The sequence below is a fragment of the Artibeus jamaicensis genome, unplaced genomic scaffold, assembly GCF_021234435.1.
Source record: "Artibeus jamaicensis isolate MK-2021 breed Jamaican fruit bat unplaced genomic scaffold, CSHL_Jam_final scaffold_916, whole genome shotgun sequence".
Classification (NCBI taxonomy): Eukaryota; Metazoa; Chordata; class Mammalia; order Chiroptera; family Phyllostomidae; genus Artibeus; species Artibeus jamaicensis.
Window position 1 is genome coordinate 5718884 of NW_026522059.1, and position 16417 is coordinate 5735300.

At 48.2% G+C, this 16417-nt stretch overlaps 1 protein-coding gene across 2 annotated transcripts in view; it reads left to right on the top strand.

The window, feature by feature from the left end:
* Positions 1-16061, top strand: part of KCNQ3 (potassium voltage-gated channel subfamily Q member 3) — a 192421-nt gene extending 176360 nt beyond the window's left edge. For both annotated transcript variants that reach the window (XM_053661012.1, XM_037166610.2), the window contains 5 exons: positions 573-675; positions 2699-2830; positions 5198-5296; positions 6284-6368; positions 7122-16061. In XM_053661012.1, the coding sequence (XP_053516987.1) occupies positions 573-675; positions 2699-2830; positions 5198-5296; positions 6284-6368; positions 7122-7844 (1142 nt within the window). In that variant the 3' untranslated portion in view covers positions 7845-16061. The remainder of the gene's footprint in view (positions 1-572; positions 676-2698; positions 2831-5197; positions 5297-6283; positions 6369-7121) is intronic.
* The last annotated feature ends 356 nt before the right edge of the window (positions 16062-16417 follow it).

Genomic DNA, 16417 nt, shown 5'->3' on the forward strand with positions numbered 1-16417 from the left:
GGGCTGGAGGCATCTGTGACTCATCCCCACAACCCACAGGGCAGGGGGGTCCCAGGTGGCTGGTCTCCTGGCTGTAGTCAACCCCATGCCTCTGTGCAGACCAGCAGGGAGTTCAGGAACCTCTCACCCAGGTCCCTAGGGTGGCAGTGATGAGGGTCCTGGCATGGAGGTCCACCTGAAGGATGGGGAGGGGCCGGGTGCAGGGTGATCTGGAGACGGGGGTGGGAAGACGTGTTGGAAGAGAACCCTTCGAGGGCTGCGGGAGGTGAGCAGGGCTCAGAAAACAGCCTCCCCAAGGTCACAGGCTAATAACTTGCAAGAGCAAGAGTCTGAACCAGCACCATATATATGCCCTTGGCTGCCTCCAAGAGGCCCCGTGGACTGGGGTTTCCGGGTCATAGAAGAGGGGTACTGAGAAAAACTGGGTGATGTCACCACTGGAGAAGCTGCAGGGTCCCTGGAGGTGGAAGCAAGGACCCCGGAGGTGGAGCAGGGAAGGCCGGGACTGAACCAGGTCCCTGTGACTTCCCAAGTGCTCTGGTCCACCCCTGATACGTGTGTCTCCCTCCCAGATGCCGGCACGGGCGATCCCGCGGCCGAAGACAGGGACTACGGGAGTGACTTCCTTGTCGAAGACATGATCCCCACCCTGAAGGTTGTTATCCGAGCTGTCAGGTAAGGCCACCCCCCTACCTCCCCACCTGTGGCCCCAGCTCCGGGCCACAGGACATTTGTAGAGTGCCTTTGGCTTTGGGAAGGTGGTCAGGAAGCCCCTGCGGCAGGTATAAGAGGATGTCAGCACCCCACGGAGGGCGCTGCCTCGGGAAAAGTGGTTTGTACATCAGCAAGCCATCGTGGGTGACTCGATGCTCACCTGTGCACCAAAGCGCCCTTATGGGCTCCCGACAGTATTTCCCACTGTCATGCTTCTGTCTGGCTTTGGCCACCGTATATTTTAAAGGGTGTTGTGGGTGAGGGGGCGTGTCAGGACATGGGGGTTTCTTCCTGGGCAGGCCTCTTACTCAAAAGGGCTTTTCATCTCTCTTCATTCATGTACTTCTTTTGATACAGAATTTTTAACAAGATAATCAATTTTGGATTATTTATTTGTATCAGATGAGACTGTAATCCCCTGTGGCTATGCCTATTTTGCTTTAGAATTCCGTAAGAAAATAAAAATACACCACTCTTGCAAGAAAACTTTGATCAGGGTATGGGCTTATAAGAACCCCACAATGGTGGCAGTGAACTCTAGAAACTAGCTGGTTCTCCAAGAACTAACCGTGATGTGTCCAGCAAGGTTCCCAGTCCGAATGATGAGGGAAACACAGGAGCATTATAATATGTGGCCTCAGCAAAGCCATGGCCCTGTTGTCTCATGACGCCATCACGTGCACTGTGACCGAGACACGACTGGACAGGACATGACTGCCGGTAACTGGTTGAATGGCCTTGCCCAGAGAGTTCTGGGGATGAGTGTGTGACACCCTGGAGGGCGTCTCTCCCTCTCCTGGGATGCTCCACGGTCTGGCTTCTGCTCTGTCCTTTCTAGCATTTCATTGATGTCTCAGTCCAGGGTGGGCAAACTTCTTCTGTGAAGAGCCAGATAATCAATATTTTTGGCTTTGTGGGCCACAGGTGTGTGTTGCATGTGTCCAACTCTGACTTTGTGGTGCCGTAGACAATATGTAAGTGATTGGCTGTTGCTGTGTTTCGGCATAACTTTACTTTCAAACACAGGCAGTGGGCCAGGTCTGGCCTTTGAGCCATAGTTCTGACACCTAAGTTAGATGGAGTTACGCAAAGGGCAGGCTCATTAAATGGCATGAGGTTGGAAGGGATGGCAAATTAACAGGATAGTTTGATCAACATGTCAAATGGTGTTTAGAGGCTGGAGCCACGGGCTACGGCAAACAAAAGGCTACACACTTTGAATGCACTAGACAGTGGGTGGGGGGAGGCCTGGGTCTGTGGTGGTTCCTAGCGCTGACCTGGGGTTAGGGGTTTTAGTTGATGCTGTTGCAGTGGGGGTTGATCTCAGGATGGGGTTGTCAAGGAGCATTAGCCATCCAGGGTGATGTTATTGGCTCCCGGGAAGATGGAGGTGAGTATCTATGAGTTCTGGGTGTCCCCCGAGAGAACTTGGGGAACAGAAGCTAGTTTCTCTTTTTTATTAAAAGCTTATAAGCCAAAGCACTGAAGAGGCTATTCAGGACGAGAGGCATCATCTATCCTCAAACGGGCAGCAGGCAGCGCGACACCGTAATGCAGGGCATGGCCTCATCAGATGCAGCCCGGAGTGTGAGGACGGCTCTGATGTGATGAGCAAACGGTCCTGGGCAGCCGCTGAAGCTCCCGGGCCACAGTCTCCCCGTCCACAAATGGGTCTATCAGCAGATTGTTCATGAAATGCTTAGCTCAGTGTCTGAAATGAATCCTCAGTCAACATTAGCTCTTGGGGTTACTGTGATTTTGTTTCTTATGCAAATAATTGAAGGGAGGTGGTCCTGTGGGAGAGGTTCTAACCCGCCTATTCTGTGCAGTTTGAAAGGCTAGAGCAGGACCAGGAATCGGAGCTTCAAGTCCTTTTCTCTTTGGTTCTTTCCTCCCCCACCGCCCCTGAGTTTGCTCGCCTTTGATTATAGGTTCCTCCAGTCTCTATGCACGACACTCAGATGTCTCTACTTCACCTTTACAGAATTTTACAGTTCCGTCTCTACAAAAAAAAATTCAAGGAGACCTTGAGGCCTTACGACGTGAAAGATGTGATTGAGCAGTATTCTGCGGGACACCTCGACATGCTTTCCAGGATAAAGTACCTTCAGACAAGGTAAGACAGTTACATTCAGAAGGACTGTGCTCCCAGGCTGCTAAAGAATTCACCCACAGACCCTGAGAACAGAGAGCGAAAGGCATTCAGAAAGAATCCAACGCAGCGGAGAAATTTTAAGAACAAGTATGTCCATCCAACCTTGTGCATGTCAGAGCCAACCAGCTCCAGATCAGAGTGGCTGGGAGAAAGCTCTGTGACATTGGTGTGGCCAAGGTCAACACCCCGATGAGACCTCATGGCCAGAAAGCATATGTCCCACTGGCCCCTGACTAGGATGCTTTGGATGTTGTCAGCAAAACTGGCATCACCTAAACAGAGTCTAGCTGGCTAATTCTAAATATAAATTTTTCAACGTATTGAAAAAACATGCATCAGGTGTAGCAAAAACATAGAAACAGCATCGATACCCAATTAGTTGCCACCATTTTTCCTGACCACCTGGGCGCTCTGCCTACGTGTGTCTAATCCCTCATAACCCCGTAAGGTGGTACATTACAGGTACCATTTTACCAAGCAGAAAACCAAAGCTCGGAGGGCAAAGGACTCACCCAAAATTCATTACCCAGCTGGCAGGTGGCAGAGCTGGAATGTTCAAACCAGGTTTGACTTGCTACAAAGCTCGTATTCTTTCTAACAGCCACACCTCCTCAGTTATAAAATAATGGTGAAGAAAGGAACAGCGTCTGCTCTCATTAAGGTTATATAACCATCACACAACCTTTACAAAATAGAGACAGGTGAAAAAAATTGTATGACCTGGGAATCTGTTCATGACAACAAACTAATAATACAGGCAGAAACAGATATACACACTACACGTGTGCATACAGAGATGTATGAGTATACAAATATGTAAATTATATTTACATTTATATATCATTATGTATTTACATATACACATGCTCTGCCTACTAGATCTTGCAGGAATATTAACTAATACATACGTACGATGTGATCACAAACGAACACACACACATTTACTCAGAAATACACACGACACACACTGTCCCATTAGGGGCCCAGAGACAGCAGTGGGATTGTCCCCAATGGATTCCCAGGGCACATGTATAGCACATAATGAGTCCATGTGGGATTTCTTCCTACTTCTTAGATTTAGTGAATCTTTCATGAATTGAATTGTAGCACGTTTTTAAAAAGGAAAACCATTTACAAAATAAAGGAAAAATGCTGCCAGGAGTCCTGGAACTGAGGTTAAGAAAACAAAGTCCTACTCGAAGCGCCTTCTCTGCAGTTGCCAATGGACACGAGTCAGGTCCTCTCTGGACCTCGGTCTCTTATCTGAATAGTATTTCCTCACTGGGGTGTCCCACAGGGTTACTAGGACCATCACACATGACGGGTCGGAAGCTAACAATGCCGATGGGCACACAGTCGGTACTCGGGGCCTTCTTAACAAGCGGGCGTGTGAACGAGCTCAAGCCTAACTCAGTTCCTTACGCACTACGGCTCTGAGAGACCAGAGGAACGTGAGGTCCAGGGTGCACCCACTGCAGAGTACTGTTCCTTCTGAATGTCAGGTGGACCTTTATACCTTTAGATCTTTATCTGGCAAATGAATTTCTGTGAGTCATGGCTGAAGGCTGACTGCCTGGATGATGAATTGTGTGGCCCTAGTGACACTGATAGTGGCACTGAGAGGCCAGAGAGAAAGGAAAGGCCACCCAGTCCCCAGTGGTGTCAGGAGAGGGACAACTGGGTCTGCAGACACCGAGTGAGCCATGGCTGCTTCTGGGTGCATAGTCTCCGTGGTCCTGGGCCTGTGACGAGCCTTCAGGGCTGCTCTCATGTCCTGGCCCTTCTCAGCTCTGCAGCCCATGGGGACATCCATCTCTTGTGTTCGGAGCTGCACCGATGGGGAGCTGGTGCCCCACGCGGCAGAGGAAGCAGGGTATGGCGCCAGGGTCAGAGCCAAGCCCCTAGAGCCCGAGAAGCCTGCCCAGCAGCAGAGATCTGCGGAGCCGAGGGCAGAGCCCAGGGTTTCGTGGAAAAACCGCCTAGCTGGGTGTTTTGGGGAGGCGTAAACAAGCTGCAAGACCAGATGGGCTTGCCGCACACGTGACGTTTCCTGTAAGAAATAAGGAGGTGCACCCTCTCCCCGTCTCAGTGGTTTAGCTGTCTATGTCCCCCCGCACTACCAGGCCAAAAATAAAGATAATGTAATGAGGTGACAAATTCTTTTTTCCTTTCTCTCTGTGTTTCTCTCTCTGTCCCTGTCCTCCTTGGTCTCTTTAGTTCTATATTCCAAGTCCATACCTGACTGAAGAGGGACCGGAATGAACGGCTTTCCTCTCTGTAGTGTAGACCTTTGTCATTTAATCCCTCTCGTTGTGTTCTCTCTTCCAGAATAGATATGATTTTCACCCCTGGACCGCCATCCACTCCAAAACACAAGAAGTCTCAGAAAGGGACAGCGTTCACCTACCCATCCCAGCAGTCTCCCAGGTGGGGTCTGTGGGTACTTACGGACAGGCCGTGCGGGGCCACAGCCCGCGGAGTGCCCCCACCCCGAGTCCCAGTGGTTCCCCTGTGGTGGGGTGAGGTTGCCAGTCCCCCAGATAAAACAGAGAGAAAGAGTCTGAAGGCTGTTCTGATTTGTGGCCATTTTCTGTGCAAGAGACTTCCCGCTCCCTTACCCACACCATGTGGGGGATGCATTTTTTTATGGTTATTGAATGTGAAAATAATGCTAATTTTAGGCATGAAGATCCTGCTTTCAGATAGTCTATTTTCAAGAAAAGCTGATTATCCAAATTTTAAGTGAAATATCCCTCTTTTGAGATGGTTGTAATATGGTAGAATGCTGTGTGGGGTAAGAAAAGCACTGGATGTAGCACAACTCGGGACTGCTCACCCGAGGAGGGACCCGGGACTGAGCAGGAGCCGGTGGCCTGGGAGAGAAAGTCAGCTTCCTAGACAGCAGTTCACATGCGCCGTTTTGAGCAGGAACCTGGCTCCCTGAAAGCACTCTTCTGCATAGACCCTAACAACTGCGACCAGCTGGCACTTAGACAGAGGTCACCGTGTCACCAAAGAGCAAACACAGCACTCATTCCGGCCCCAATCCCTCCAGTGCCATCTTGCACGTCATTTTCTAGATTCAGCATCTGATTTCCACTCTTAACAAAGTGGAACCAATGAAATATCGTCCCCCACTGTATAGAGTTTCAGAGATCAGACCACCCCCTCCCCACGGCCCACCAGGCTCTCAGGCAGCAGTCTGAGACCAAAGGCAAAGGAAAGGCATTTCAAGGCATCAGACCCTCTCAGCACAGTGAGGGGCTTTACTCACTTTCCTGACTCACATGTGCCTCCCGAATTGGGGTTGGGGGCACAAGGATGAGCATGGGAATATGGCCCACCGGGGCCGAAACGACCTTGCAAAGCAAAAATAGGTGTAACAATCTTACAGGACTGTTGGCTCTTTCCTAGGAATGAACCGTACGTGGCCAGAGCGTCCACATCAGAAATTGAAGACCAAAGCATGATGGGGAAGTTTGTGAAAGTCGAGAGACAGGTAAGACTTCCCTTTCCCGCACTAAGGAACCGGTATATAAAATTTGTGTCCAAAAGTCATTTCTTCCCCATAGGTCAATAACGTACGTATCTACCTTTCCAAAAACAGGTGTGGAGATTCTGTCTCCGATTTCGCACTTACTGGCTGGGTGACCACATGCACATGAATGAATGGTCCCGAGCCTCAGTGTCCTCAACTGTAAAACGGGGATTTGAATACTTCATAAGGCTGCTGTGGAAATTAAATGAGTTGGCATCTGTGAATTACTTATTACTCCTTATTACCTAAGGAGTAATAGCTGCCATACTGTCGGCCCCTAACTGATGGTCACTGCTGTTCTCACGTGCTTCACGGTGGCCCCTTAGAAACTGCTCATCCCCTTCCCCCATCCCCTGGGTCCTTCAGCCTCGTGTGCAAGACTTTACACTGGGTAGGTGGTACTGCTGAGTTCCACTAGGAGGTCCGTCCACCCCTTTACTTCATTCATAACCCCGGCTTGGATCTGTACAGGAGAGGTGAGAGAAAAGTTCTTTGATTATTATTGTTTTTTGGCCTATCAAGAAAATCGTTTTTCATTTTAAAATTTTAATTTATATTTTAAAAAGTCTCAGCCCTTCTGTGTACCAGCTCTGTGACTTTTGACAAGTTGCTTCATCCATTAGTGACTCTGTTTCCTCACCTGCAACACAGAGATAATGATAGTGTTCCCACCCGCAGAGAAAACAGTGATTCCTGCTTCCTCATGTTTTCCAGGTTCACGACATGGGGAAGAAACTGGACTTCCTTGTGGACATGCACATGCAACACGTGGAGCGGCTGCAGGTGCATGTCACGGAGTACGACCCCACCAAGGGGACACCCTCACCGGCCGAGGTGGAGAAGAAAGGGGACAACCGGGACCCTGACTTGAAAACCATCATTTGCAGTTACTCCGAGACTGGCCCCGCCGAGGCCCCCTACAGCTTCCACCAGGTGCCCATCGACAGAGTCAGCCCCTATGGGTTCCTTGCCCATGGCCCTGTGAACCTGCCCCGAGGGGGACCCAGTTCTGGGAAGGTTCAAGCAGCCCTCCGCTCCTCAACGGCGCCGTCAATGGAAAGGCCCACCGTCCTGCCCATCTTGACTCTTCTCGACTCCCGGGGGAGCCACCCGTCCCCGGCTGACCCCTGCTCGGACAGGGTCTCCCCGCGGCAGAGACGCAGCATCACACGGGACAGCGACACACCCCTGTCCCTGATGTCGGTCAACCACGAGGAGCTGGAACGGTCTCCAAGTGGCTTCAGCATCTCCCAAGACAGAGACGACGTGTTTGGCCCGAGTGGGGGCTCGAGCTGGATGAGGGAGAAACGGTACCTTGCCGAGGGTGAGACAGACACCGACACGGACCCCTTCACCCCCAGTGGCTCTATGCCACCATCATCCACGGGGGACGGGATTTCCGATTCCATATGGACCCCTTCCAACAAGCCCATGTAAAGGGGGTCACGGGCTGACTCCTCCTTGTAATGTAGACAGACTTTGTATAGCTCACTTGCTCTCACACCTGTCACCTACCAGTGAGGTCACCGGTGGCTGCATTGAACACATGCATGTGCGTGAAGGCCCCCCCCCAGGCAGGGGCTTGTCATGGCCTGTCCCTCATGTCACCACAGTGAAGCCACTTCCTTTGACGCATGGTTTGCATGACTCTACACTATATAAGTGGTACTGCTAACGTCTTCTAGGATGCACACTTACCTGCCGTTTTTACTCCTACTCCTGATTGGACCAGTACAGGGAGAAATTAATGACGTGCTGTTCTGTTTGTCTGTCTGGTTGGCGGGTTTGGGTTTTGGTTAGGGAAGCAGGGAAGCAGTTTAACTTATTTCCTGGATCACCACATCTCTCTGTTACACATGCCAATGGTTGATTAATTGTTTTACAAAACAAGCAAATAATGCTGTCAACAGAAACACATCGCATACCAACGAGGCTGCCTCCTGAGCTAAGATGTTAGGAGTGAGGTAGTCTCACATCTCCAAAACCAAGAATCTTAGAAATGATTTTATTAAGGCGAAAACTAGCAAAACCTTCTAAAAGCCCTCAAATGACCTCGGTTGGTCTGCCATTGTCTACTGTCATGCCTCAGTTTCCTCACCTGTAAAAAAGTGGTGGTATTCCCAGGGTAGCATTTCGGATGAGTTACGAATTGGCAGGGAGAAAACACTCATGCACAGGTCTGAAAAGTTCCCAATTCATGTAGCCAAGGATTGTGAAATTACCAGAAGTGGGGCGCCCCTCTGTGCAGCAGCTAAGTTCAGTGCCTTCAAAATGAGGTTCCAACTCCCATCCCTGCCCTGATACTTAGATAAAAGATCCATCTCAACTAGAAAGTGGCATCAAAGGGCACAGGACTTACCTGGCCCACAGCCCTCTTTGCAAAGCTGAGAAACCTTTGGCTCAGGCAGAGTGACATGCCTGGGACCACTCCATCGTCCCCGGGAGAGCTGGGACTCCAAGCCTGGTCATCTGACTCATGCCATTACCTGGTCTCCTCTGACCACACAACTCTCCCCTTTATGCAGCAGGTCCCAGAAATTGTGCCAAGACACCTGTACTCTCCGTTGTGTAGAAAGCACTCACTGCACAATTTATGCAGGGGGAGGGGTTGTCAGCTTTTATTTGCAAAATGTGCTTACTGATGCAGTGTATTTTGGATCCAGAAAAAAAATACAAGCAAGCTACATTTATTAATATGCACATAGACAGAATTTCCAGAACCATCTATTTCTACTCTTCTAGATCTTTACACGTAACTGTAAGAGTAGCTGAGGCGCGAGCACAGAGCCCGGGAGACACTGCTCTGCCACGTGAGTGTTACTACGAGGCACAAGTTTAATGAGCTTAACGAGCTGTGGCCCCTTAAGAGATAATGCTACTCTCTGAAATACTTTGATGGGAAAGGTTTCTATTAGGGTTGGGCTTAATTAGCCAAATGACTCCTCTGCAGTAATGATTATCTCACCCTTTGCACACATCTACCCACTGGTTGTGGGCGGTCACCATGGTAACCCTCAAGCTGATTGAAGTGGTCTAAACAAATGTCTCCATGTAAGTGCACCGGTGTGCGTCCCCAGAGTCATCACAGCTCTGGCAGACCTGGCTGACGGTTTCATCGCTACCTAATGCAGTGGCCTTGTACTCTGAGGGGGAGAGGAAGCACTTCCTATAAGTCAACAGGTACCATACAGAAGGCTTAGAACACAGTGATAATGAAGGGTTAGTCCCTGACCTTTGGAATTTGCAACCTAAGCCTTGAGTCCTTGGCCAAGGTCAGGCAGTATGAGAGGTAGAAAGGGTGTTTTACACAGAGTCCTGTTAACGGATGGGTGTGGACCTTGAAGTCTGAGCTGGGAAGTACACCAGAATGATCATGCACTTCGGACATGAAACCCCTGCCCCTGTGGTTTGCCAGTGGCTTCCAGCCATGTGAAGGGCAAAGGGCAGGGGTCACTTGGTCCTCCTCACAGCTCCCTGCACTATGCCTGAGAGTGCCATTTGGGTTACTAACCTAAGAAATCCTATGCCCCTTCCCTAGGCCTTGGTTCTTGATTCTGACCTTCCTAGAATCTTTCACCAGAAATGACTGAGCCACCTACCATACAGAGGTGTCCAACCTGCAGCCACAGGCCGCATGCAATTCAGGATGGCTATGATTGCGGCCCAACACAAAATCCTAAATTTACTTAAAACACTATGAGATTATTTTATGCTTATATGTTGCAATGGTATTGAGTGTGTGGCTCAAGATAAACCTTCTTCTTCCAGTGTGACCCAGAAATGCCAAAAGGTTGGACAGCCCTGATATGTTACTGTTCTTCTTTATACATATGAGTTCTTTGAAATAGCAACAAGAAAAACAGAGAATGAATCACGCACCCCACACGGACACCCACTATTTTTCCTGACTTACAAATACCCTCACCGGACCTAGTAGCCTCAGCATCTTACGCAAAGATGCATTCTCCAGGACCTCAAAGTAAGGCTTTCTCATCCTCGAGCTAACAATAGTTACCAGGGACCCAGAGTTACAGGACTGCCTTGGGTTCTTCTAACAACCTAAAAGGAGGGGAGATGCTATTATTTCCTAAGGCCAGGATGGCAGGAATTGGCTTTGTGTTTCTTACCACTGTGTCTCCACCATGTCGTATGTTGTCATTGTCAGTGCAAAGGCCAAGTACATTTTTCATGAATGAGTAAGTGATAAGACTCTTAAGAGCTATTTTTTCCCATCTAAGAAAACAAAAAAGAAAAATAATCTAGAATAGTTTGCTTTGATATCCCCTTTGAAAAATATATGTGTAATTTTCCTGATACTATATTTTATGTCGATACAGTAAAAATGAAAAATACATATAGATATTCCAGAGAAGCAAACCAAACCTGCTCCCTTTGCCTGCCCCTAGACAACATCACCAACATGGCTGGCACTGATGAAGAAGTTCAAGGTCTAGGACTGAACATGAGTTCTGGGGAGAAAGTGTGTGCTTCTACAATGGTCTTTTTGTCAGACAAAAGAACAGCACGATCTGTTGTGATGATCCAGAAGAACTGGTTAATGACGCGAAGATTATACCACTTCAGATAATGCCAGTGGTTCTGAAGTTTGCCCAGGACATAGCAGTTTGGGCAGAATCCCCTGAAATGGTGATAAGTTAATTCCATTATAAAAACTAGGAATGATCTTCTTCAGGGAAACTATGATCTCACTCTGTGGATTCAGTCTCTGTGTCCCAAGTGATATGAAAATTTTGAGAGGTCATGTTTTAGTGGGATCAGGAAGAATGAGGTAAATCTACTTTCCAACTGGTAGTGAAAGGGGGGTTTATTGGGCTGAGCAGAAAGTGCTTGAGATCAAGTGTACATTCTGACTGTCATACACCAGCACATGAGGAAACACACACACTCAAAAGGCTTTAAAAATCGTGAGAGAAAACCCCCCAATTGGAAAAGTCCTATTCCATAACTCTAATCTCATTGGAAACTGAGTCAGACTTATTAGACATGACACTGACATCATGAAGCTCTGGTCTTCATAAAAACATATCTAAAAAGCCCAAGGTATAGTACATACAGTTCAAAATGAGCTAACTGATTGACAGCTACGCATTACGCCTTGTCTATTTTGTGCAAGGCAGTTCTTGGCACTGTAAATTGAAAGAAAAATTACTTGTAGAGAATCCTAATACAACAGGATCCACCCATAATTCGCCGAGCCCATTTTCATAATTCAATGCCACTGTAAGGACAATGTAATAAAAACATTTACTTATTCATTTACAAGATTTATTAAGCGGCAAGGCACTGAGCAATGCACTTGAAATTCAGAACTAAGAAAACCACAATTTCTGCCATCAAAAACTAGGAATTTGGTGGCTGCAGATATCAGAGCTTCCTTCTAATAATGTCTGCCAAGAGTGGCAAGGAATCTGATTTCATCACTGAAGACAACTCTATGCAGACAGGAATGCATTCTCACTTAGAATCACTGGAAGACTGAGCATGGAAGAAACTGAGCAAAACTTCTGCATCAAAACAGTTCGACCAAGGGAAGAATGAGTGGGTTGAGTGGGGACTTTGGGTTCAATGCTTTGGACTTGATAGCTTCAGATAAGGTGTACAAGAAGAAGGTTCTGGAGACCTGGGAAGGTTCTTGGGTCTGGGGTGGGGGAACACCTCCCCTCTCAATCCCTACTAGGACTGAGTTCAGGCGAATAGCTGAGCTGCTTTTCATCTCATCATGTTGACCAAGAGCAGCTTATGGTACCAGCCAAGACACAGCCTCTGTCTCAAGAGAAAGGTGTGACTCTGCCATGGGGATGAGCTGGCCTGATTCCCCTGGGGTGGAGGAGAAATTTATCCAGTGATCTTAAAAGCTGATTGCACCTTGGAGAGTGACGCGCCAGGCTTTCCCCAGAAAGCCATGTAGCTGGTCTTTGTTTTCTGTGAGAGTGCTTCCAAGGCATCTAGAACCATGAGAACTTTCTTCGCTTTCTGAACCCCAGGTATCCTTAAGAATTTCCTCATATCTTTATTATGAGGAAGGCTTGCTTATTTCAAGAGGAACTTTTTAAAGGACTGTAAGTCCTTTCTTTGTATCCCAATCAATCCAATTTCTTGTCTTACTGATGTTACACTATTCAAATCTGAGCCAACAGTCCCCTAAACAAGGCAGCAGGTAGCAACTCACTGATGCCCGAGGTTAGAACATGTTGGAAACCAGGCTACCTGCATAGCTTTAGCGGTTTTGGAAGCCAGTAATGGAAATGTCAGAGAGGTAGGAAGGATATAGAGGTGACCTGGAAGTAACTTGAGTTTCAAGACATTCAGAAGTGTCGGACTTTTCCAACCAGTTTTGATTTTTCAATGAGACAATCAATATATAGGAAGCACCTAGTACAGTGACAGCAATATACTGGGGACTGTCAGACATGTTCCTCTACTATAGTGTGGACTCCACTGCCTCCATCTTTGGTATTAATTTTGAACTCTAAATTTACACCATTGTTTGTTTTCATAAAAAATGGCAGAGATACAATCCCAATTATAACAAAATCAGGCACTTACACCATTGCTTTTCGAATAAGTACATCTTTACAAATAAAAATGTTTACTCTTCCATCAAAATGAGAGTGGGGATACCGGAATGAAGAGCAGGCCTGTCGGATCTCAGAGGCAGGGTCGTAGCCGTCCCACTGGACACAAAATATCAGGGATGGCACCATTCTGTCAGAGGATGATTTGCAGGGAGGAAAAGCTGAGTAACAAAAACCATTCAAAGTAAAGGCACTGGTGGCTTCCTTTAGGAAAATCAGGCTGGGCCACAATATATGTCAGACACCACCCTCCAGGGGCTGGAGGACTCCCAGAAGAAGTATTCAAGCTTGTTCCGACTGTCCCCAGGGGCTTTTGTTCACAGGCTTTAACAACCTCCACTTCAGCATGCCTGTGGGAAAGCTGTGCCCAGTCGTGTGCTTCATTAGTGCAGATGCAGGGAGAGAGAAATTCATAGGTTCTTAGATCCTCAGAGCAAGAGGAGACCCTGATCACGCAGAAGCAGAATCGCACTCAGTGAGGACTGCATGACTGGGGGTGCAGAGTGACTAGAGAACCCAGGCCTCCCAGCGTCTGGTCCAGATGCTGGAGATCGAAACTAAAATAACAGTGAGAACCAAGTATTGCTGTCGGGCCCAGGAGATGCAGGAAACCTTGCTGCCCACTCTAGACGCTGCTAACTCAGACACATTTGTTGGGACTTCTTTTGGACTCTTCTGGAATATAATTGATGATCCTATGCTTACAAGATGACGGCGTTCCTTCTTCCCCTTCCCTCCACTCCTCCCACCCCTTTACTCTGTCCCCTCCTTGCCCTGCCACGTTTGGACTTGTTCAGCTCTTTGGTCTGTGACTTGGGCCCACTCAGCTCCAGAATCATGCCTCAGATGGTATCTTCTTGTATAAGCCAATTTAACAGGATTTTTCCTTTTAAAAAATTTGATGGGTTTGATTTAGAATATGGGATGTGATTTCTTTTGGGGTACATGTGACCCCAAGTTGCCAGTTCTGCTTTTGTGCTGGGGTCTCTGGTCTCGCCTGGACACAGCTGGGTTCCTGTCCCGTCCCACAGAAGGCCCGTTTTGCCCAGGTCACCGCCAGGTTCTCTAAGGTTTCCACCAAAAGCTGCAAAGGAGTAAACGGGGTTCGGCACGAGACATTTTACTTTGGGGTAATTAGGAAATTGCTTTAGGACGCAAACAGGCCTCTGTTGGCTCAAATGTGGGTTTCCATAGTCATTTCCCCTTATCTTGCTCTTGGAACAGATTTGCCAGAATCTGGCCGGCTCCTCAACAGCCCTTGTTGAGCCCAGTAGCAGGAAGTTCAGTTCTCCAGAATCAGATGGAACCAGAAGCTCCTGAGATGTAGAAAAGCGGTCAGTTTTTCAGACAGCGGTAGGTGACCCTCTGATTTTAGAGACGGGTTCCCACCGAAGTCTTCTTAGCCTCCACATAGCACTGTTATGGGTTAAAATGAGTTCCAGGGCAAAACAAGTCGAAATGAGCCCTATATACAAATAACCTGAGTATAACATAATTAAGCAGTCAAAAGCCTAGCCCAGTGCTTAGGAATATAATGGAGTGGACAAAAATTTGATGCCTCAGAGTCCTGAGAGCTGAGCCTATTTTCAGAGTTCCGTTCTCCTCCTCTGCCCGCAAGATGGGAGGCCGGGAAGGACAGAGAGACGGACCCTAAGCTGCCGTTATGAGTGGCCTGCAGTGTCACAGCTCTCTCTCTCGATTTCATGCAATGCTCACGGCAACCCCTGGGGGAGGGGCACGGCGCCATCCTGTAGGTAAGGAAACGAAAGCTGAGAGGGAGAATCATTTGCCAGAGCTCACTCACTAGGAGAGTAGAGATGGGATCGTAACCAAAGCCCGAGAACCTCCAAAGCTCATTCTCCCCCTACTCAAGTCTCCCAGGTCAAGTGGAAATGCTACCAAATTGTGCCCCCTGGTCCTTCCCATGCCCTGCCCTCCTCTGCCCAGGCAGCCCTACAGTAAAATGATCACAGACCCCTTGCTTCCCGGGAGACAAGAGCGATTCCGGCAGAGGCTGCTCCACTTGGCTGTTAGCGGGTCCTGTCTGTCCCTCTGAGTGGTTCCACACTCCAGCTGTCCGTGGCAGGAAAGAATGCCACCTAAATTATCTGGTTTATGTTGGCACCATTAGCTCTCGGAGTTCTGTGCAGCTGCAGATAAACCCCATTGCACCCCTTGTTCTCGGCCCGAACAGATAGATCTCCTGTCATTGCTTTAACCAAACAAGTTCAAATGTCCCTCGTGACTCGGGCCTTTTGTCTCTAGACTGTACCTGTATTTCAGGTCTTTGAAAAACTGCAGAAACAGGTGAGTCTTCAAAACACTGTCTGCGAGGCCAAACTCTCAAAACAGCTGTGTTTCTCACTGCCGATGGTAAAAGACAGAGGTTTCCAGTGGAGGCCAACCTGGTCTGGCAATGCGGGGCTTCTTCCCCACTGAATCCTTTTTCAAGGGAGGGGAGAGCAGCTTCGCTCTCCGCCTGCGAAGGTTACGAGCCCAGGTTAGAGGCCAAGTTCCACGACTGGTGGATCCATTCTGTCAGGTGTCAAAGATTTTGCTGCTGGAGACACGAGGCAGGCTGCGTGCCATCTTGAAAATCGCCGTAGGAGGCTGGGCCACCTTCCTCTGATTTGTCAATCATTCCCTGGTTTAATGAGAAAAGTGCTCTCGGTGTTGCTTTCGACAGGATATGGCTATTCTTTTTCTCGATCCTCTAATGTAGCAGCAATGGAAAACAAACCCACTGTATTTGATTTTGGATTGTCATTTCTTTAACCTCCTTTGACAGCATACGGTTCTGGCGCCTTGCCCCTGAACTTGTCTCCGCGCTCCGAGCAGGCTTTCTTCACATTCCGGCTTCCATGGGAACATTCCACAAGTGGCCTTCAGTGCTCTTTATAATATCATTTCCTGTAATTTTTAAATCGTACGTGTCCTTTATATTCTGGCTCTGTCCAATATCTGAACAACTTTAACAGGTTGATTTCCATATATTATGCAAATAATTCTTACTTGATTTTTTATGTTCTCTCTTAAAACAAGTAAATACTGCACCACTTATTAATAAACTGACATTTCAATGATTATGCCGTAGCATGTTATTTGCTTGGATGGTGACCCGGAGTGATGAGAAAAGACGGTTTGTTGTTGGTGGCAGGAAGGCGATGAGGGAGACGAGTATATTTGTAAAATGCGGGAAAGGAAGCAGCGAAGGGGGAGACCATAAATAAGAAAGAAAACGTTGCCGGAGGAAAGACCGGAAGAAAAGAATTGAACGCAAGGGGTTGTCCATTTCCTGGGAAACAGCCACAGTTATGCAGGTTTCACAGTTTTCAGACATTATTACTTTCACTTTATAGATGAGGAAACTCAGGTCCAGACACGCAGAGAGGCCTGCCCACCATCAGCCACTAA